This window comes from Bos grunniens, chromosome 14 (assembly GCF_055505025.1).
Source record: "Bos grunniens cultivar Pamir isolate PY7600 chromosome 14, Bosgru_T2T1.0, whole genome shotgun sequence".
NCBI classification, from domain to species: Eukaryota; Metazoa; Chordata; class Mammalia; order Artiodactyla; family Bovidae; genus Bos; species Bos grunniens.
Window position 1 is genome coordinate 63,234,388 of NC_141178.1, and position 23,815 is coordinate 63,258,202.

Genomic DNA, 23,815 nt, shown 5'->3' on the forward strand with positions numbered 1-23,815 from the left:
TCAGGATGGGGAACACATGTACACCCATGGCTGATTCATGTCAGTGTATGGCAAAAACCACTACAATAATTGTAAAGTAATTAGCCTCCAATTAAATAAATTTAAAAACAGATCCATGGAGGTTTTTGTATACATCTTGACTTCATATATGTTAACAGTAATACAGAGCAGTGTGAAATGCTCCAGGGGTCGGTCAGGCGACCGAGGGCATGAGAGTGGGTGTAGCACCCCCTGCCCTGCCCTCTCACAGCTGGCAGATGGAGCCTGGTCACCTGCCCCTGCCTCAGCCTGAGTTAGACTAGGAGCAGAGGAGCAAGTCAGGGCAAACCGAAGGGCTTCCCTCCTAGAGGCTCTGCATTGCGGAATAGTCAGGGGACAAAACCACAGGATAGGTGTAACATGGAAGTGCGTGGTGTCTTCATCCCTGCCTTCACTCGGCAGGCTGCTCCAAACAGGACAGGATCATGAGAGACCGTGGCTCAGTGTTGAGCATCCATACGAAACATAAATGTTTCTGTTACGGCAGACAGGGTAAACAAGGGAAAGGGGCTACTCTGTGTCTGGCAGTGGTAAAATACTTGATTTGAAAGGTGGTCTCAGTGTGCTCTTGTAAAGCACATTGGGGTTAGGGCGTAGTTATCTTCCTGAAGAGAATTCTGTCTCCTACTGTTTTCTGTGGGTGGTGGTCCACGCACCTGCTTGTACAAATCTAAGAAGTGCATGTTTTAGTTCAATATTGTTCATTTATCCTGGTTCACCTATTTGGGAAGATGCCTACAGTGGATTTCTGTTGAAGGAGAAGGAAATTCTGGTCTCTGTACCGAATCAAAACCTGTTTCCTAAAGAGCACATGTGGATGCTTTTTTGTAGAGTCTGCCTTCTTGTGCAAGACGCCCTTGGACTCTTCAGTGAGGTGCACTTGGAGGGCGGCATCCTGAAAGACAGGCGGCTGGAGGGGAAGTGCTGCAGGCTGTCAGGCATGAAGGTTCTGCAGAAGGTCACCAGAGCAAGGTGAGACATCTGTACTTTTATTTTTAGGCCTGAAAGTTTGCCTCTAAAACAAGGCTGGGAGTTGGGTTAAGCTCATAAAGTATTTCTGAGAGAAACAGTATAAGTGACAACAGAAATAATGTTGCAAGTTTAGTGATTCACAGTTTTATTAAGATTAGGATTAAAAATGCTATACATGTGTCTTTTCATTCTAAAGTTTTTTCTATATACTATCTATACTAATAAGGTAGCTTCGCATGAGTCAGTTTATATAAATGAAAATACAACTTTGTGAAAAGGCATTTCAGAACTCTTTATTTTGCCGTGTTTTTTGCTTTCCATGGCAAGAAAGCATATTTTCTGTCGAGCTGCATGGCACCTCACCCTCGATGTTGTTTTGGGTAGAAATAGTACATGGATCTGGCCCAGCGGTTCATTGTTCCATTCAAGTAATCATCTTAGTCTTGAATTAGGGGAAAGAAGAACATTTTTAATGGAACTATCCAGTCATGTAGAGAATTGTAAACAGTGAATTTGGGGATTTCTCATTGGAGCCTCTTTCCTCAAACAGCATGTCATTGTAGGTCTTGATGTCCGTGTTTTGCTGGAGTAACGTCTCAGCTTGTCACACTGTCTGTGGGAGGGCAAGCCCATCATGTGCACATGCGGTCCGACTTGGAGCAGGTTGGAAGCCGGTGGTTTGCACCGCAGCTGTCTGCTGTGGTCTTCCTAAACTTGGAGCATTGCCGAGCATTCCTCCACCTGACCTCCATCCACAGTCCGCTCTCCCCATCCTGGCTCTGTGCCTAATCTGTCTTTCACGTGGCACCGGGCAGGTGAGCAGTGGCTCCACCCAGGACCCTGCTTTCCTGAAGGACAGATCCCTTGTGAGCCCTGCGTTGATCCATGCATGTTTGTCTTGTAACAGATTCTTCCTCCTGTTTGTGGAAAGGTGGCTGTATTATAATGTAATTGCCTTATACGTTAGGCACAGCACTGCCCAGATATTTGGAAAGCCCAACTGGGCCGCATGAACCTTGTCCTTATGAAGTTGAACCCCATTTAGCCCTTGGTTTCAGAATCACAAGCATCTGGAAAGACCGTGTGTAGTTGTGGTAAGCGAGGTGTTGCCCTGACATTAGCCTGGCGGCAGTAACTCCACTGGCCCTGTGTAGACCTCCCAGAGGTGCACTCAGCACGGTTCCCCCCGTCGCCACCACACACCAGGTACGTGGGGCTCTGCGTCACGTGCATCTCAATGGAGCCCCTCCAGCTGGCAGATCTCCTGGAGTGCTGCAGGCCAAGGGGCTGCTCCTGGGGACACACTTCCTGCTGGTGAAGGCGGGACTCACCTCCAGGGCCGTGCTCCTGGGGACTGACAGAGCCTGGGGCCCAGGGGCTCTGGCTCCATAAAGCACCTGCTCTTTACCGTGAGGCCACAGAACCGTCTGTGTACCTGACATTTAACCGGGTTCTTGTGAGTTGTACTGGAGGTATACTGTTGTCTACAACATTGCCATAGGACATATTTTTTCTGTAGGAAATGCACTGAGTAATCTAAATAATTTGTTTACAGACAAACTTTTGGAACCCACTCCATTTTTCAGTTGAACTAAAATTTGACTAAATGTCATTTAGTTGCTAAGTCATGTCCTACTCTTTGCCACCACATGGACTATAGCCCCCCAGGCTCCTTTGTCCGTGGGATTTTCCAGGCAAGAATAATGGGGTGGGTTGCTATTGAAATAGTTGATACTTCTTTTTAGGTTGGAATTAATTTCTTTATCTTATGTATTTAACTTTACTTTGACATGTAACCATCCAAATAGATTGTCTTTTTGTTCTTTTGGAAGCTATATTTCTTCAAAACAAATTATTTAATAGTTTTGGAATGCTGAATGTTATAATTGCCTATTAGTGACATCACCCACTGCCAGTCATCCATCCATGGCCCAGTAAACAAAAATTGTCTCTTTTTTCCCCTAAATTATTGTGTTTCGTAGCAACTCATAAACCTTAACAAAATATATTTCTCATAAATCTTAACAAAATAGACTTACTTCCCAGAACTCAAGCTAAAATGATTAATTGTAATTATATAACTCCAATGTCTAATATAGAAAGCTGCTCCTTTGTCAGTTTGAAGGTAGTTTTTGTTTGGGCTAAGTCATGGAGTCGTTTAAATTTTAGCTCCTGATGGTCCACTGTCCTAGTGGCAGCTCTGGGTGGACTGATGGCCTCGGGGCTGGGCCCCTGTGCAGGGCACCCCACCCTGTTCACCTTCCCCCCTTGGAATGGTTGAACAAAAACAGCTGTCTTTTGTGTTTCTCTGACACATTTTTGGTGTTTTGTGTCCCTACTGACCAGTTAAAGTGAGAAGAGTCAGGAAAATAGCCTGGATGTAATGGCAAAGACCCTTTCAAATAGCACTGCTGAGCCCACCCCTGCCCTGCTCGCTTCTTCCCCAGGACTCAGGCTGTTTGTCCAGGGACAGGCGTGTCCCCTGACCTTTGTTCTCCCAGGTGGCCTCTGCAACGGTGTAGAGGTCAGATAGGCTGAAAACTCACTTTACTTTGATGTCCTAATTCTGGGTATGAGCTTTATCTTTTTATTGCTGATTAGTAGGTGATCTTATTTTTATGTGATATATCAATACTGAGGGAAAATAGAACTTTTCTGAAATATGTTAACCCTAGAAATATAGAAAACACAATAGCAACATTTTTGCAGGGGAGGGGAACCTCTTTCAATTCAAAATCCTGCTAGTACTTATGTCCCAACTTGTTAAAACCAAAGCTACTAACCCGTCTAAAGTACAGTATTAGTTTATAAGGTACTAATTTGTTTAGATTTTTTTCAGTGGCACTTTGAGAGTAATGTACTGAAGACTGTTGTTTAGTCAGCCTTCACTGTATACAGACGAGTCTGCCTGAATGCTGACCATGATGAGGAAGCAACTTACATGGTCTTTGACCTTGAATTGCCTCCCTTTGAACTGAAGACTAGACCTGCCCAAGGACTGGGGCGGTTGTTGCTTTAAGTGATGAGGTCTTAAATATCTGATCTCAGAAGATTTCCTGAAAGCAGTGAGTGAGAATGTACAGACATCTTGATCTTGCAAATAGAAAATTTCTCCTCAAATTGGTAAGATGTTATCTGTGAAGACATAAAAGTAGGGTTAGGAGAAAGTATAATTCATTTACTCTTTAAATATTTGGTGCCTGTTTGTGCTATGTGTCTGGCTAGTTACTGCTCTGCTAGATTTGGGGGATTTATCCTAAATCAGAAAGTACTGAAATAAAAAGTCAGTCAGATGAAGCCTCAAATCCTGTTAACTAGTAATTCTGCAGTGACCCAGGGAAAATTAGGGCCCCTAGGAGTTTTTGAGAGAAGAAACGAAGAGGTAACAAAGTTGAAAATGGAGTAGAGCTGATTCTGGTCTTGTATTTTTAGTATATTTGAAACAGAGGGAGTGATTGGGGCAGCGGTGCAGACCTGGGGATCTCTGCAGCCGCTGGGGGCAGAAGCAGGGACCTGGCACCGTGGATTTGTAACTTCCGGTCACTCCGGGGTGGGAGTGGGGAGATTCTCCAGGGAGCCAGGACTGATGCCAGGAGGGTAGATTAGCCCTTTCCTGCCCGAGCTCACAGACCAGCAGGAGAGCCAGGAGGAGATCCTGAAACACACCCACTAGTGAGTACCAGACACAGCAGCCATTTTGTGGGGCTCAGAGGGCAGGTTCAGATCTGGGGACCCTGGAGAGAACCGCAGGAGTCGGGGGCTGAGGACTCCGGTGAGGGCGGGAGGACCCACCCCCGTGGTTGAGACATCCACTCCCCTGCCTGGGGCAGAGACTGGTAAGCTTTGAGGATAGAGTGAGGGGTTGGGGACGCTGAGGGGGGTGTATTTCAGAAAACGGTCCAATTAATAGTTAGTGTTTACATGCCAGCTTTTGTTTTAAAGGTAACAGATTTAAGTACCAATAATCTTTAAGTTCAAAACCAAGCTTAGTTAGCTTGCTCACAAACTAACCCACGGCCAGGAGGTCAGAAGCCCCCATCCCACCCCCAGCCCACAGTACTTCCTGTCCAGAGCAGTCACCCTTTGTCCCAGGTACCAGTCCTTCCTGCCCTCATATCTGGGCTCTCTAAGGCCCTCTGTCTCCTGCAGCAGCTCCCTTGGCCCAGTGCTCAGGGCTATGTGGGTTTCTCATGACCTGTGTCCCACCAGAGGGGTGTATTCTAATGTAAATTTGAGTGACATCTTAGTGATAATATGCAATTATCAACACCTGTCTGAGGAGCCCTGGAATGGCTCCCCTAGCTTGCCTGTGTCAGGTACAGGCTGCCCAGCTCAGAGTCCCAGTGGCTTACTGACATACAGACTGGTTCTCAACCCAGTCACTCCCCTCTGCATGGTGTAGACCTTTGTGGATTAGCATACCTGGTGGCCAGTGTCCACGCTGGCCTGCCCATCGCCAGGCTCTGTGAGTGCAGGCTCTGTTTCTCACTCACCATTGTATTTCCTGTGCACGGTTCAATCCCTGGCACCTGAGAGGCTCATAAGAAGTGTTTGTGGAATGGACGTTAGTTGTTTGCTTGGATTCATCTTAGATTTTCCTCAACAAGACTTGAACTTGTGCTTTCTTGGCAGTAATCACTGGTGCACAGTTTTAGAGGGAAGATTGGAGGCTGAGTTGTCCAAAGACCAAGTGCAGATGGGAAACACATCCTCTGTGTGCCCCGGGCTGGGACCCTGGCTCCTCCCCACTGTGCCCAGGGGGACGCGCTTGAGGGTGATGGGAAAGCACTTTGTCAGGGATGGAATCCCAGCTTATGGAGGAGGGCCTGGAACAGGTGAGGGTGGCTAGCCCAGGTCAGGCTCTGCGTGACTCTGGGCCCTGGGGCGTCGGTCTCCTGGAGGCCCTTGTGTGGCCAGGTGTGTGGAGGGGCAGCACAGGAAGCTTTTAGGAACCGTCCAGCACGAGTGGACGGGGCTTGGGGGCCGTTGTTGAGGCATCATCTCAGATGCTGTTTCAGCAGAAAGCGAGTCTGGTGAACGTTCTCCTGGGAACAGAAGCCTCAATGACTTCCTCCTTTGATTCCCCTCTTCAAACAGCTGCCTCTTAAAGAGACACACTTCCCTTGGGGTTTGCTCATTGCTGTGGTTGGAATCCTCTTTCAAGAGACATACTCAAGAAATCTTTCATCATTTTGAAAAATTGTTCCTGGTGGGTTCACCACCCAGTTAATGGCAGGAGAATAAAGTGTCACTGAAAGAGAATGTACTAAATCCTAAAACCAAGGATGCTCAAAAAACTGGCCAAAAGGCACAAAGCACTGACTCATGTAGAACACGATGCTGAGTGAAGGGAGTCCACGCAGAAGGCTGCATGCATGCTGTGGGGTCCCGCTTGCATGAAACAGAGGAGACAAACCCATGGCGACAGAGTGCGGGTTGGTGCTCGCCAGACGGGAGGAGAGCAGGGGGTGACTGCTGGCGGGCACCGTGTCTTGCTGGGACGATGACTGTATTCCAGGACTGGACGACATTGTGAATGTGCTCACTGCCAGTGAACTGTGCTGTGTGACACAGTTAATCCTGCGTCATGTGAATTTCACCTCAGCCTTTTAAAGGGACATAAATGAATTCATTGCCCCAAAAGTACACTGTGTTATGAAAACAGCTACAAATGTTTCATAAGTCCAGTTGGAGAAGAATAGTTTCTAAATGGAATGTCTAGGCATAATTTCACATCATTCAAAAAGACCTAATTCGGGAGTTAGGGGCTCAGGAGGAAATGTCGAGTATTGAACTTGAACCGTAAAGATTATTTCTGGGAAACTAGGACAGATTTCTTTTCGGACATGACTGAAGCGACTTAGCAGCAGCAGCAGCAGCAGGACAGATTTCTTTAGTAAACTGGGCACTTCTAAACCATTCCTTACCTTTATCATTCAATGAACAACCCTTAAGAAGAGAAAACTCTTGTATATCTCTCTGTGTAACCAGTGATGAATATATAGACAAAGGGGAAAACCGGCAGATTACAGAGAGGCTCATACGCCCACCAGGTTGATCACAGGAAGAGGAGGAGAAGAGAACCACAAACCACCTGAAAGAGGCGTTTGAACTGTGTAGGCCAAGCATTAACCACTGTCAGGATTACTGCCCTAGTAGTGCTTCAGAAAACCATCCAATAAAAAGAAATTCACCCTGTCGGCAGTTAGATACAGAAGTTCTGCCCTGAGGGTCCTCTGCATGTCTGTCCCTGTCAGTGGTTCATGAACACGGTGGCTGAGTGTGGATGCAGGGCTGAAGTCAGTCCAGTCGGCAGGAAGCTGACCTGCCTGCGGGGCTGCACTGACAGTCAGAGGAGGTTTTTGCTGGAGCGGGTGGGGCTTTACCCAGAGGCTTTCAGGGTGTGGCTTGTTCCAGTTCATGGCAGACACCCATGGGAGGGCACGTCCCCACCCATAAGTTCATTCCTGTTATCTCTTGACCAAAAATAGACTGTCTTGCTGGAGCCAAGTGTTACTTATCCTCATGTCCTCTGTAGCAATCAATAGAGCGTGCAGTGAAAACCTGACTAAAATGATGAGGTCTGAACCACAGCAGACTGTCACAGTAGTTCTTGGCCATTTGAAAAAGGAATTGTTAGTAGCAATCTCCGAAGTGGCTCAGACACCCACCCCCTTTCCTAAGTCGAACCCAGTTCACTGGGGTGATTTTGGCAGTGTCGGCCTGACTGGTGCAGGGGGCTTGCTTAGCAAAATCAAAGCTTCGGGAGCGACGCTGGTCACTGAGTAGAGGCAGTGGAGGGGAGAGCAGGGCTCTGCACCACCGTCTGTGCGTCTCATCTCAGGCGTCGGTCTGTGCGCTGGGGGCTGACCCCTCAGGCGTCAGGCAGGACAGGTAGCACTTGCCTTCCCAGGCGGTTGTGACTTCGTGAGTTCACACACAAGTGGTTCTGCACACCTGAGAACACCATGGTAGTGGTTCTGCCCTTGCTCCTCCCACTTTTTTCTCTTTTCCATTTAACTAAAAAGTAGAGCTCTGGTCAGCATTAATCTAACTCTTTCTTTTCTTGTTTTTACAAACAAAATGGGAAGAGTACGATGAGTAATTTAGAAGAATGATAACTAGAGGTTGGAAGTGTTTTTATTTTTTTCCAAGATAGAACAGAAATCAAGTTGGCCTTGTTAATTATAACAGTGGGCAAGAAGGGGTAATGAAGCCAGTGGAGTTAAAAGTACAGAGAGATTTTAGCTAAAACAGGAATCCAAGAGACCAGAAGGAAGATCAGCTGATACAGGAACACAAAAACATCTGCTGCCTAACTCTGGTTAGTAATTTATCCAGTAAATTTACCTGCAGCACAGTAAGTCTAGAATTCAGCCAGTGGACAGGATTTTTTTTGCTTTTTCATTCATTCCTTCTCTTACAAATCTCACTACTCCCCTTCTCCCCACACTCATCTCACAAAAATCAAAATGATCTACCTGTAGGGGACCAGCAGTTTTAAAGCTTTCAAACTTTTAAAAAATAGAAGTCCAAACAGCAAGCTCTGTGTTAATAATAAATCTGCATAGAGCTCTTCTGTTTAGAACTGGGAGGTGGTGGGTTGGGCCACCATGGCCCCCACCCAGCTCCTAGGGCTGCGTGACTGGGAAGTGATCACTGAGGACTGACTTTTGTTCTGGACACTTCACATATCCACACGGTTCTTTCTTGAGACTTCCCTGGTGGTCCAGTGGTTAAGACTCCTAAGGCAAGGGGCCTGGATTCCATCTCTGGTCAGGGAACTAGATCCTGCATGCTGCAGCTAAGATTTGGCACAGCCAAATAAATAAACAAAACTAAGTATAAAAATATATGTATATGGTTTTTCCTCTTCCTCTCTCAGCATAATAGCCTGGGGCAGCAGGCCTTATCGTGGGGCACTGGGCCATGTGATTCAGAAGCTTGGTGGGATGTTCCTTGTTCATCTCAAATATGAAACACAAATGCTTGATTTTGCTTTTGTTAAGTGCCTTCTCAAATTTGGAGAATCTTACGTATGATAATTTTAGGTAGAAGCTACTTAAATCTTTTTGTTTGCAGTAAAATGCCTGTCCGTTCATATAGGTCGTGGAAGTGGGAAGAGAAGAAGTGTCACTGCCACTGTGGTCCTTCTTTCTTTCCCTTCAACTCTCCAGCCTGCTGGCAAATTAGGTCATGTTACTGTGTTTTTAAGTAAAGACCCGGAAGCTCCTGAGACAAGTAATAACTTGGCTGCAGGTCAAGGGTGGGCCTGGAGCCTGGTCCTCCAGAGGCCATCGGCTGCATCCCTGGTGCTCTGGCCTACATGTAGTTACTTCCAGTTCCAGGGGAATTCACTTCTGTTAAATTTCTCATTTGCTTTATAGTTGTAATCCCTGGCCCTCAGATCAGAAGTCTGACCATTTCTTGTCAGGAGTGATGTAAATTTAGATTCTTGGTGTTTTCCACTGTTTTTGTTAAACAGCAGCAGTGAGCCATCTCTGCTGCAATTATCTTGAATGACAGGAGGAGCATCAGATCCATACTAATTGCACTGAATGCCTCAGGTTTAGTTCAACATTTTTTTTTTTCCTGTTTACTTAGACACTTACGAATGAAAATATGACGTTTAAGAACTGGACATTTTCGTTACTATTTTTCATTATAGTATAGTCATTTTCATTACTATTCTTTTTAAACCAAAGACTTTGCTCCTCTGCCTGGAATCACTGACAGTGGAGAGAGTGGTCCCAAGGGTGCCCTGGGGCTGGACCACATGTTGGAGAAGCATCAGACCAGGCCTCCAGGATTATCTGTGGGAGCTCATCGTACAGCTGCCGCCGTCACTGGTTGTTAATATATGGGGAAAAGGAAATTTAAACATCTCCTTTCCGCTGGGCATTTACTGCACGTCTTTCTCCACGAATGCAAACTTGTCTATAAACAAAGGAGAATGGTTGCTTTTCTCTTTGTTGTTTCCAACGGTGTCCTTTCCAGTTTCTGCCACCGCTAGTAACGGACACGTGTGTGCGCCCTGTGTCTCCTTTACTGATCTTTTCACTCACTTAGCCTTGTTTATGGGGAAATGTGACAGACATGAGAGCTGTTCCTCAGTGCAGAGTAGAGTGAACAACTGTAGGGCTACGCAGGATGTCACCACCAAATTCAAAGGACAAAACATGCTGGGCATCCAGGCGCCACCCCACGCCCCAAGACCTCTGCAGCCCTGATTTCCTCCGCTGTCTTCTTTGTAGTTTTACCATTTTATGTTTGCCTCAGAGCCCAGTCATTGGCAGAGGGTTGTGTTGATTTGTTGCTTGTGCCCATGTAGACCATCCCCACAGGAGAGCAGAGGGTCTTCCGGGGAGTCTGTGCAGGGCAGCTACGTGGTATGTGAATTTGTGGTGATGGAGTAGATTGTGAAGAGGCTAGCTTGTTTCAAATATGAGAGCGCACCGGTAATGTTGGATAAAAAGTGTATGTATCTATCAGAAAATCTGGGCTGACAGATTTTGTGTGGAGTGTGAGTGTTCCTGTCTCCACACTGGTAAGTAGGTCACGTCACACTGTTGAAGTGATAAAGACCTCCTGGGCCCTGAGACCAGCCTAAGAACTGTCTGCAGTTCTGGACAGCAGCAGCTTGCAGCAAGAATTCCTTACTTTCCCTCTCTGAGTGTGTGTGTGTGTGTGTGTGTGTGTGTGTGTGTGTGTGTGGCAGTTCCTGCCCAGGTAGAACAGAAATGCACAAAGTACTTGTTTTATATGAACTTGAGCTCAGTTCAGTTCCCTTCATTTGCTCAGTCGTGACCGACTCTTTGTGATCCCATGGATTGCAGCACACCAGGCTTCCCTACCCATCACCAACTCCTGGAGCTTACTCAAACTCATGTCCTTTGAGTCGGTGATGCCATCCAACCATCTCATCCTCTGTCTTCCCCTTCTCCTCCTGCCTGCAATCTTTCCCAGCATCAGGGTCTTTCCCAGTGAGTCAGTTCTTACCATCAGGTGGCCAAAGTATTGGAGTTTCAGCTTCAGCATCAGTCCTTCCAACGAATATTCAGGATTGATTTCCTTTAGGATTGACTGGTTGAATCTCCTTGCTGTCCAAGGGACTCTCAAGAGTCTTCTCCAACACCACAGTTCAAAGTATCAATTTTTCAGTCCTCAGTTTTCTTTGTAGTCCAACTCCCATACCCATACATGACTACTGGAAAAACCAGAGGTTTGACTATACAGACCTTTGTTGGCAAACTAATGTCTGCTTTTTAATATTGCTGTGTAAAAAAAAAAAAAATATATATATATATATATATATATATATATATATATATTGCTGTGTAGGTTGGTCATAACTTTTCTTCCAAGGAACAAGCGTCTTTTAATTTCATGGCTGCAGTCACCATCTGCAGTGATTTTGGAGCCCCCCAAAATAAAGTCTGTCACCGTTTCCATTGTTTCCCCATCTACTTGCCATGAAGTGATGGGACCGGATGCCATGATCTTCGTTTTCTGAATGTTGAGTTTTAAGCCAACTTTTTCACTCTCCTCTTTCACTTTCATCAAGGGGCTCTTTAGTTCTTCACTTTCTGCCATAAGGGTGGTATAATCTGCATATCTGAGGTTACTGATACTTCTCCCAGCAATCTTGATTCCAGCTTGTGCTTCATTCAGCCCAGCATTTTTCATGATGTACTCTGTATATAAGTTAAATAAGTAGGGTGACAATGTACAGCCTTGACATACTCCTTTCCTAATTTGGAACCAGTCCGTTGTTCCATGTCCTGTTCTGACTGTTGTTTTTTGACCTGCATAGAGATTTCTCAGGAGGCAGGTTAGGTGGTCTGGTATTCCCATCTCTTGAAGAATTTTCCACAGTTTATTGTGATCCACATGCTCAAAGGCTTTGGTATAGTCAATAAAGCAGAAGTAGATGTTTTTCTGGAACTCTCTTGATTTTTCGATGATCCAGTGGATGTTGGCAATTTGATCTCTGGTTCCTCTGCCTTTTCTAAATCCAGCTTGAACATCTGGAGGTTCACGTACTGTTGAAGCTTGACTTGGAGAATTTTGAGCATTACTTTGCTAGCGTGTGAGATGAGTGCAATTGTGTGGTACTTTGAACGTTCTTTGGCATTGCCTTTCTTTGGGATTGGAATGAAAACTGACCTTTTCAGTCCTGTGGCCACTGCTGAGTTTTCCTAATTTGCTGGCATATTGACTCCAGCACTTTCACAGACTTTCTTATCTCTCCTTGCTATTCTTTGGAACTCTGCATTCAAATGGGTATATCTTTCCTTTTCTCCTTTGCCTTTCACTTCTCTTCTTTTCTCAGCTATTTTTAAGGTTTCCTCAGACAACCATTTTGCCTTTTTGCATTTCTTTTTCTTGGGGATGGTCTTGATCCCCAAGAATGTCACAAACCTGCGTCCATAGTTCTTCAGGCACTCAGTCTATCAGATCTAGTCCCTTAAATCTATTTCTCACTTCCACTATATAATCGTAAGGGATTTGATTTAGGTCATACCTAAATGGTCTAGTGGTTTTCCCTACTTTCTTCAATTTCAGTCTGAATTTGGCAATAAAGAGTTCATGATCTGAGCCACTGTCAGCTCCGGGTCTTGTTTTTGCTGACTGTATAGAGCTTCTTCATCTTTGGCTGCAAAGAATATAATCAATCTGATTTTGGTGTTGACCATCTGTGATGTCCATGTGTAGAGTCTTCTCTTATGTTGTTGGAAGAGGGTGTTTGCTATGACCAGTGCATTCTCTTGGCAAAACTCTTTTAGCCTTTGTCCTGCTTCATTTTGTACTCCAAGGTGAAATTTGCCTGTTACTCTAGATATCTCTCGACTTCCTACTTTGGCATTCCAGTCTCCTATAATGAAAAGGACATCGTTTTTGGGTGTTAGTTCTAGAAGGTCTTGTAGGTCTTCATAGAACCGTTCAACTTCAGCTTCTTTAGCATTACTGGTCAGGGCATAGACTTGGATTACTCTGATATTGGATGGTTTGCCTTGGAGACAAACAGAGATCATTCTGTCATTTTTGAGTCTGCATCCAAGTACTGCATTTCGGACTCTTTTGTTTACTATGATGGCTACTCCATTTCTTCTAAGAAATTCTTGCCCACAGTAGTAGATACAGTGTTCATCTGAGTTAAATTCACCCATTCCAGTCTGTTTTAGTTCACCGATTCCCAAAATGTCAGTGTTCACTCTTGCCGTCTTCTGTTTGACCACTTCCAATTTGCCTTGATTCATGGACCTAACATTCCAGGTTCCTATGCAATATTGCTCTTTATAGCATCGGACCTTACTTCAATCACCAAAGTTGTGTTAGTTATTTATTTACTTAGTGTTTCGGCTGTCCTAGGCCTTTGCTGCTGTGTGGGGCTTTCCCTAGTTACAGCGAGTGGGGACTGCTCGTCATTGTGGTGCCCAAACTTCTCATTACCGTGACTTCTCTTGTTGTGACATACGGGTGCTGGAGGGCATGGGCGCAGTTGTGCACATGGGCTTAGTTGCTCCGTGGCCTGTGGGGTCCTCCCGGACCAGGGCTGGAATCTGTGTCCCCTGCATTGCAATGTGGATTCTTTTTTTTTTTTTTTAATCAGTAATTATAGCTTTGTTTATGAAAATAAACTCATGTTTAGCATTTGTTCACCAGTTTGAATGCTACAATTCCAACTTAAAAATATAAAAGTGAGCATGTAAATTTCACTCTGTTCCTTTGTAAATGCCACCAACGTATCAATACTTTTTTTTAAATGAATGCTTATCAACAGAGAAAATACTGAACTAATTTTGATACACACATCATGGAATATCATGTAGCCTTTATAAAGAATTAAAACTATAACAAATGAGTTGGAAGAGATTTAGCAAGGTGGATTCTTAACCACTGGATCACCAGGGAAGCTCTAGTTAATATTTTTATATCCTAAATCTTAAAGAAAGAATTAAGATTAGGAAGGACATTTTAAAAATGTAACTACCAGATATCCTGCAAAATGTGAGGTATTCCAAAATTATAAATTTATCTTACATGGTTATATAATAAATTTAAGTGATGGTACAAAGAAATAGTAAAAAAGGCTTAAATTCAGATGTGTATGCATTTATTTTTCTTTTTTTTTTAACGTAAAAAATTTTACTGGGTTATAATTAACATACAATATTATATTAGTTTCAAGTGTACAACATAGTGATTTGATATTTTTATACATCATGAAATGGTCACCGCTGTGTGACCAGTTACCACGGTCACCATAAGTTCTGTTCTGTTGCCACATCTCCACCTCTGTATTGAGATCGTGTCCCCTGATTCTTTCCCAGCTTTGCTGGGTTTCTCTTCCTTTCACTAGCTTCTGAGGAAACCAGCTCCTCTGTCTTACAGCTCCGCTGTCTTGTCTGGAGTGTCTGTTTGTGGCTTTGTTTAACCTTGTCAGTTTACCCTCTGAGCACTTAATTTTTTCAGTATCTCTATCTACAATTTGAAAAATATCATCCTGAAATGCATTGGATTAACCTTGCAACGTGTTTAGTAATCCCCACACTTGTGGGGTGTTCTTAGCAGAGCATGGTCTCTGAAGTCAGAGTGCCCGACTTGATGCCATCACTGTCTAATTAAGGAACAGCTGATTTCTAATACAGTTGATTTCTAATTCAGGAATCTCTCCCAAAGAGGCACATCCCCATGAGCCGCCGCTCCCTCCCCGGCCCCCACCACTGTCAGCAGCCCCTGGCAGCTGTTCATCTGCTGTCTGTCTGTGAGTTTGTGCGTACTAAACATGTGATAGTGAGGAACCATGGATAGTGAGGAACCATGGATAGTGAGGTCCATCCATGTTGGATCATGTGTCAGTGCTTCAGCCCTTTTCATGGCGGCCTGATGCTCTGTTACATGGATATAGCAGTCAGTAGTATTGTACCACTCTTTTTACTCACCAAGATGGCCAGTCCAGTTGGTAAAACCAGGGGTTTAGCTTCAGACAGACATGCACAGAATGGCAAGGGGCGTGTGTGCTTTTCTTCCACAAGTTCGCCTGGGTTTGTAGTTTTTGTTGTCCTTGCCCAGCCTTTCTTTGAGTAGTTTCATTATGTAGTGGGGGCAGGGAGAAAGTGGAAAGGAATGAGAGAACTTGTCTGCGGTTGAGGGAATAGGGTAGTGACTTTGCCCTTCATCCAGCTTCGTGAGTGTCCCGTTGCTGACATCACACCCCACCACTCTCCATGTGCTCCTGGTCATGTTCTCTGTCCTTGATGTCCTCTCAGGGTTTTTTCATATCAGAGTGTTTGAAAGTGGAAGTTAAACATTAGATTATATATATAGATAGATTTTATATATATATATAATATATATATATGTGTGGAAGTTAAATGTTAGATTCTGATAGAGTGCTTTCAAAGTACTAAACAGACTGACTAGCACAGTGAAGCAAGGCAAAACAAAAGAATCAGAAAGGAAGAAATAAAACTGTGAGATGACATGATGGTCTAGGTCAGAAATCCCAAGGAATCTGCAAAAGACAAAAAGGTTCCTAAAATGAGTAAGTCAGTTTAGCAGAGTCCCAGCATACAAGATTAACATTCAAAATCGGTCACATTTCCAGTGAACCCTTTGAACCCAAAATTTAAAATACAGTATTTTCAGTTGCTGAAAAAGGACTATTTAGGCATAACCCTAATGAAATATGTCAGGAGTTGTATGCTGCAAACTCCAAAACACTGATTAAAGGAATCAGTCGACATCTAAATAAACATGTGCCACATCATGGATTGGAAGACTCAACATCGTGAAGATGCTACTTCTCCCCAGAAGAGTGGATCGGCTTGACACAATGCCCATTAAAGTTCCAACAAAAAAAATGTGTAGATATGTCTAGGCCTATTCCAAACTTTATTGGGAAATGCAGAGGAACCAGAATAGATAAAACCACTTTGAAAAGGGATAGAGTAGGAGGAATGGTACCCAATTTCAGAACTTATTAAATGGCTACAAGAAACTGCTGCATTGGTGGAGGCATGACTAGTCAGTGGAGAGAACTTAGGAAGGGCTGTGGGATTACAGCCACGTGACTCCTGACCAAGTGCAAACAAAGCCACTCAGTGGAGGAAGGATGGTCTCAGCTCACTGCCCATGGATGGGCAAAAAATTAATCTCAACCTCAATCTCATACCTCACGAAATATTTTAGGTTTAAATATAACATAAAACTATAAAGTTTTTAGTAGAAAATCATTGGGACCTACTAAGAAAAGAGTTCTGAGATAGACACCAAAAGTGTGTTCCACAAAAGGAAAAAAAATCAGTAAGTTGGACTTTATCAAAATAAAAATCTTTTGCTCTGCAAAAGATTGTATTAAGAGAATGAAAAAGATAAGCTACAGACCATGGGAAAATATTTGTAAATCTTATATCTTAGACTATATAATGAAATCTAAAGACTCAGCAGTAAACATACACACACTCAGTCCGGTTAGAAAATGGGCAAAGGACATGAAGAGACATTTCCAAAGAGGACATCGCATGGCAGATAAACGCCTGGAAAGATGTTTGACGTCACTGTCCTCAGGTAGAAGCACAGCATGACTGAGGTGAATATTACCACACTCCTGTCAGAACAACTGAAATGAGAAGCAGTGGCAGCCTTGGATGCTAGTGAGGATGTGAAGAAACGGTCTCTCATATGTTGCTGGTAGGGCTGTAGGGTGGTGTGGTCCCCTGCAGGAACAGAGTTGGCAGTCCCTTTAAAACCTGAACATACTTAGCCAAGCAGCTGCACCCCTGGGCATTTATCTGGAGAAAAGAACATCAGCATTCCCATAAAATTCTGTGCCAAGTGTTTTTAATAGCCCCAAGCTGGAAAGAACCCCCATGTCCCTCAGAGGTGAATGGTAAACAAGCTGTGTCACGTGCACACCGTGGACAGCGCTCAGCAATAAAAGCAGCGAGTGCTGGTGCCACTGCAGCCTGGGTGGACCTCGAGGCCACTGTGCTGAGTGACGGAAGCCGAACTGAACACACCAGGCACCACATGACTCTGTTTATGCAGGGTTCTTCTCTGAGGTTGTGTCAGTGCACATGAGACTGTGTGAATGCTGGTTACTCCCTCACAGGGTCTCCAAGCCTCGACTGGGCTAGCACTTTGGTGCCCATCCCTCAGGGAGCTGTATGGAAGGAGGAGGGGCAGAAGTGGGCAGACAGGCACAGTGGGCCCACCAGCCCCCAGCTTCCAGGGGACCCCTGGCAGCCAGTGGCCGCCTCTCAACCTCAGCTGGCCCTGGTCAGTCACCCAGCTCTGTCCGGTCACCTACACAAACAGCCGCTGCCAGGAGAAGGGGAGAGTGACTTTTCACCAGCGTGTCCCCATTTACTTGCCGCTTTTGTTCTTGATTTGGACCCAGAGTCTTGGTGTTGGCTGCAGACCCCGCCCTGTGCACCACACTTCTGCTGTGATCCATGCGAGGGGCCAGAAGACAGCAGGGAAGCTTTGAGTCTCCTTTTCTGTGATGCCAAGGCCCTCATTCTCAACTCTGAGTTTAACTGCTGGATCCTAAGCATTTAAAATAGTACATTTCTCAACATTAAATGTTGAAAAAAATAAAAATGTGTAATATTAATTGTCAAGGCCACAAGCTTTTAATAACGTAAACAACATTATTATCTATTAACACTGTTGAAAATTAGGGCAAAATCTAAGAAGCCTTTGAGATATATAGTTTTTTTTTTCAACTAAAACGGCATTTTTAAAACTGATAAAATCCACATAATATAAAAGTTTCCATCTTACAGTTTTTAGGTAGCAGGAAGTACATTCACAGTGCTCTGCAGCCATCATACCAGCATGTCCCAGAACCTGTCACCCTCGTGAAGTGAAGCTCTATGCCCTGAACCAGGGCTCCCTGGCCCCTGACAGCCACCCCCTACCTTCTGTCTGTGAATTGCTCTGGTTGGGGACAGAATGTGGTCTACTGAAGAAGGGAATGGCAAACCACTTCAGTATTCTTGCCTTGAGAACCCCATGAACAGTATGAAAAGGCAAAATGATAGGATACTGAAAGAGAAACTCCCCAGGTCAGTAGGTGCCCAATATGCTACTGGAGATCCGTGGAGAAATAACTCCAGAAAGAATGAAGGGATGGAGCCAAAGCAAAAAGAATACCCAGCTGTGGATGTGACTGGTGATAGAAGCAAGGTCTGATGCTGTAAAGAGCAGTATTGCATAGGAACCTGGAATGTCAGGTCCATGAATCAAGGCAAATTGGAAGTGCTCAAACAAGAGATGGCAAGAGTGAATGTTGACATTCTAGGAATCAGTGAACTGAAATGGACTGGAATGGGTGAATTTAACTCAGATGATCATTATATCTACTACTGCGGGCAGGAATCCCTCAGAAGAAATGGAGTAGCCATCATGGTCAACAAAAGAGTCCGAAATGCAGTACTTGGATGCAATCTCAAAAACGAAAGAATGATCTCTGTTCGTTTGCAAGGCAAACCATTCAGTATCACAGTAATCCAAGTCTATATGCCCCAACCAGTAATGCTGAATAAGCTGAAGTTGAACAGTTCTATGAAGACCTACAAGACCTTTTAGAACTAACACCCAAAAAAGATGTCCTTTTCATTATAGGGAACTGGAATGCAAAAGTAGGAAGTCAAGAAACACCTGGAGTAACAGGCAAATTTAGCCTTGGAATACGGAATGAAGCAGGGCAAAGACTGATAGAGTTTGGCCAAGAAAATGCACTGGTCATAACAAACATCCTCTTCCAACAACACAAGAGAAGACTCTATACATGGACATCACCAGATGGTCAACACCGAAATCAGATTGATTATATTCTTTGCAGCCAAAGATGGAGAAGCTCTATACAGTCAGCACAAACAAGACCAGGAGCTGACTGTGGCTCAGACCATGAACTCCTTATTGCCAAATTCAGACTGAAATTGAAGAAAGTAGGGAAAACCACTAGACCATTCAGGTATGACCTAAATCAAATCCCTTATGATTATACAGTGGAAGTGAGAAATAGATTTAAGGGCCTAGATCTGATAGATAGAGTGCCTGATGAACTATGGAATGAGGTTCGTGACATTGTACAGGAGACAGGGATTAAGACCATCCCCATGGAAAAGAAATGCAAAAAAGCAAAATGGCTGTCTGGAGAGGGCTTACAAATAGCTGTGAAAAGAAGAGAAGCAAAAAGCAAAGGAGAAAAGGAAAGATATAAACATCTGAATGCAGAGTTCCAAAGAATAGCAAGAAGAGATAAGAAAGCCTTCTTCAGCAATCAATGCAAAGAAATAGAGGAAAACAACAGAATGGGAAAGACTGGAGATCTCTTCAAGAAAATCAGAGATACCAAAGGAACATTTCGTACAAAGATGGGCTCGATAAAGGACAGAAATGGTAGGGATCTAACAGAAGCAGAAAATATTAAGAAGAGATGGCAAGAATACACAGAAGAACTGTACAAAAAGATCTTCACGACCCAAATAATCATGATTGTGTGATCACTGACCTAGAGCCAGACATCCTGGAATGTGAAGTCAAGTGGGCCTTAGAAAGCATCACTACGAACAAAGCTAGTGGAGGTGATAGAATTCCAGTTGAGCTATTCCAAATCCTGAAAGATGATGCTGTGAAAGTGCTGCACTCAATATGCCAGCAAATTTGGAAAACTCAGCAGTGGCCACAGGACTGGAAAAGGTCAATTTTCATTCCAATCCCAAAGAAAGGCAATACCAAAGAATGCTCAAACTACCGCACAATTGCACTCATCTCACACGCTAGTGAAGTAATGCTGAAAATTCTCCAAGCCAGGCTTCAGCAATATGTGAACCGTGAACTTCCTGATGTTCAAACTGGTTTTAGAAAAGGCAGAGGAACCAGAGATCAAATTGCCAACATCCACTGGATCATGGAAAAAGCAAGAGAGTTCCAGAAAAACATCTATTTCTGCTTTATTGACTATGCCAAAGCCTTGGACTGTGTGGATCACAATAAACTGGAAAATTCTGAAAGAGATGGGAATACCAGACCACCTGATCTGCCTCTTGAGAAATTTGTATGCAGGTTAGGAAGCAACAGTTAGAACTGGACATGGAACAACAGACTGGTTCCAAATAGGAAAAGAAGTATGTCAAGGCTGTATATTGTCACCCTGTTTATTTAACTTCTACGCAGAGTACATCATGAGAAACGCTGGACTGGAAGAAAAACAAGCTGGAATCAAGATTGCCAGGAGAAATATCAATCACCTCAGATATGCAGATGACACCACCCTTATGGCAGAAAGTGAAGAGGAACTCAAAAGCCTCTTGATGAAAGTGAAAGTAGAGAGTGAAAAAGTTGGCTTAAAACTCAACACTCAGAAAACGAAGATCATGGCATCCAGTCCCATCACTTCATGGGAAATAGATGGGGAAACAGTGGAAACAGTGTCAGACTTTATTTTGGGGGACTCCAAAATCACTGCAGATGGTGACTGCAGCCATGAAATTAAAAGACACTTAGTCCTTGGAAGGAAAGTTATGATCAACCTAGATAGCATATTAAAAAGCAGAGACATTACTTTGCCAACAAAGGTCTGTCTAGTCAAGGCTATGGTTTTTCCTGTGGTCATGTATGGATGTGAAAGTTGGACTGTGAAGAAGGCTGAGCGCCGAAGAATTGATGCTTTTGAACTGTGGTATTGGAGAAGACTCTTGAGAGTCCCTTGGACTGCAAGGAGATCCAACCAGTCCATTCTGAAGGAGTTCGGCCCTGGGATTTCTTTGGAAGGAATGATGCTAAAGCTGAAACTCCAGTCCTTTGGCCACCTCATGTGAAGAGTTGACTCATTGGAAAGGACTCTGATGCTGGGAGGGATTGGGGGCAGGAGGAGAAGGGGACGACAGAGGATGAGATGGCTGGATGGCATCACTGACTCGATGGACATGAGTCTGAGTGAACTCTGGGAGTTGGTGATGGACAGGGAGGCCTGGTGTGCTGCGATTCATGGGGTCGCAAAGAGTCAGACACGACTGAGCGACTGATCTGATCTGATCTGGGGATCTCATATAAATAGAATCACACACTACTTGTCTTTTTGTGTCTGACTATATTCTCTATTTTAGATAATATTGGTAATTTTTCTTGTTCTGTGAGTAAAACGTATCTGTTTTTGAAAAATACAGGAAACACTTAAACCAAAGGAAGAAAATAAATGTCACCTTTAAGTTCTACTCGGATAACCACTAAAAACATTTTTTTTACTCTTTCAGAGAGAGACATTATAATTTGTTGTCTGCTTTTCACTTAGCAAGGTATCATGAATATCCTTCCATGTCCATAAATAGTTTCTGTGTAAACATTTCAAAAGCTGTATCATATTTCATTGTGCAGATGCATCATAATTTTGTGTATTTTTTTATTGAAGTGTAGTTGATTTACATGGTTTCAGATGGATAGCAAAGTGCTTCAGTTGTACATACGTGCATATATATTCTTTTTCAGTTTCTTTTCCATTATTGATTATTACAATTTATTGCATATATTTTCCTATCCTATACAGTAGGTTCTTACTGTTTATCTGTTTTGTATATAGTGGTGTGTATCTGTTAATCCCAGAGCCCTAATATATCCCAGCCCCACTGCCTTTCCAGTCTGGTAACCATCAGTTCGTTGCTTACATCTGTGAGTCTATTTCCGTTCTGTAAATACGTTAATTTGTATCATTTTCTTAAGATTCCACATATAAGTGATATCACATGATATTTGTCTTTCTGTTTCTGACTTCCTTCACTTAGTATAATTTCTGGATCCATCCATGTTGCTGCAAATGGTATTACTTCACTCTTTTTTGTGGCTGAGTAGTATTCTGTTGTCAGAGAAGGCAATGGCACCCCACTCCAGTACTCTTGCCTGGAAAATCCCATGGACGGAGGAGCCTGGAAGGCTGCAGTCCATGGGGTCACGAAGAGTCGGACACGACTGAGCGACTTCACTTTCACTTTTCACTTTCATGCATTGGAGAAGGAAATGGCAACCCACTCCAGTGTTCTTGCCTGGAGAATCCCAGGGACAGGGGAGCCTGGTGGGCTGCTGTCTGTGGGGTTGCACGGAGTCGGACACGACTGAAGCGACTTAGCAGCAGCAGCAGCAGTATTCCATTGTATATATGCACCACATTTTCTTTATCCAGTCCTCTGTCGATGGACATTTAGGTCGCTTCCATGTCCTGGCTACTGTGAATAGTGCTGCTATGAGAGTTGGGGTGCATGTGTCTTTTTGAATTAGAGTTTTCTCTAGACATATCAAATGCATGATAATTTAGTGAACAGTCTCTTTCCTGAGCTTACACATTCCAGGTTGCAAGGTCTGTCTGTCTGTGTGTGTGCCCCTGACTTCATCACGTATCCTGAATGTTGGCTTCTTGGTGTTCAGCCTGCATCTGACCGGCTCACTGATCAGCATCTCTTCTTTCTTCAGGATGGCTGAGCTTTTTAGTTTGATTGACACCATGTGGCCTCCACGGGCAGCTCTGAAAGCAACAGGCCCTGGCACGGCCTTCGAGGTAAGCCTGGCATTGAAGCACTGCCCTGCCACAACAGTGCACCTCCTGAGAAACCCTGTGAGGTTAGCCTGGCGTTGAGGCACCCCTACACATAGCGCACCTCCCAAGAAGCCCTGTGAGTTAGCCTGGCGTTGAGGCACCCCCCCCCCCCACACACACACACACAGTGCACACCCCCTGAGAAGCCTGGATCCAGTGAGTGTGAGCCAGGACAGAGGTCACACTGCTGCCTCACTTATAGGCTGGAGTCTGGCTACCTTCTCCACCATGTCGCATGCGTGCTTCCGGAGGTTCCTTTATGGTGACCTCTCTCCACCCCCATTGTCATGGGCCACTGCACGCTGAGGGTCTCAGCCTTGCACCCAACAAGAAGCATGTGGTTTCCCTGCCTCCTTCCAGTCACTAGTAGAACCACCACTGAGTACCAGTTAGAGCAGAGACTCAGTGCACGAAATCTGTGGGCATCGGTCCAACCGCTAGCTCACCTCAGCTCGGGGTCTCCCTCTCCTTCTTCCTCACTCTGTGTATGGTAGCTAGTTGCCCACAGGTAGCAAAATTGGGAAGAGTATCTGTCCTTCCTGCTCTGAACCCTGTCCAGCAGGCTGGCAGCTACTGCTTCAGGCCTTGGCTCCCCAGGCTGAGAGCTGGCCCCTTGCTTGTGTGGTTCTGACTCCTGGCACAGGCGGACACAGTAGCTCTGTCCAGAGCTGGAGCAGCGGCCCAGTCAGAAATGCCATTTCTAGATGCCTCACAGGGAAGAACTTTGTGAATGGAGTCTTCAGTAAATCTGGAGATTGAATTTCTAGAATGACATCTTGAATTGGTGATAAATTCAGGAGCACAGAAACTCTCATGCTAGGTCCAGAGAGAAACAACCCCATCTGTAAAGAACCTTGCAGAGAGTCAGTCTGCATCTGTGAGCAGAGATGGCTCTGTTGAAGAGTCAATTTATGTTAATAGCGCATTTGAGTCTTTTGGCAGTGCATTCACGTTCTACTTTTGTCTTCATTTTAAACAGGAGAAAACTCATCTGCCTCCTCCTAGCTTCTGTTACATCCTCAGCGCTCATCCAGACGTGGGGCAGATTGATGTAATTGAAGATGACCCTGTTGCAGAACTTTACCAGCCACCGACTCCCCGCTTCTTAAAAGAAATTCTGCAGGTGGTGCCTTTCTGTGTGCCAGGCCTCTGTTCCTTTGCTGTGTGTGTGGGCTTGGGGAGACTTACACACTGTTTTCAATA

At 44.5% G+C, this 23,815-nt stretch overlaps 1 protein-coding gene across 8 annotated transcripts in view; it reads left to right on the forward strand.

Moving 5' to 3' along the window:
* Positions 1-23,815, forward strand: part of SPIDR (scaffold protein involved in DNA repair) — a 283,594-nt gene that overhangs the window by 240,595 nt on the left and 19,184 nt on the right. For all 8 annotated transcript variants that reach the window (XM_086337017.1, XM_086337023.1, XM_086337020.1 and 5 more), the window contains 3 exons: positions 871-1,011; positions 22,489-22,573; positions 23,592-23,735. In XM_086337017.1, coding sequence (XP_086193143.1) covers positions 871-1,011; positions 22,489-22,573; positions 23,592-23,735 — 370 coding nt within the window. The remainder of the gene's footprint in view (positions 1-870; positions 1,012-22,488; positions 22,574-23,591; positions 23,736-23,815) is intronic.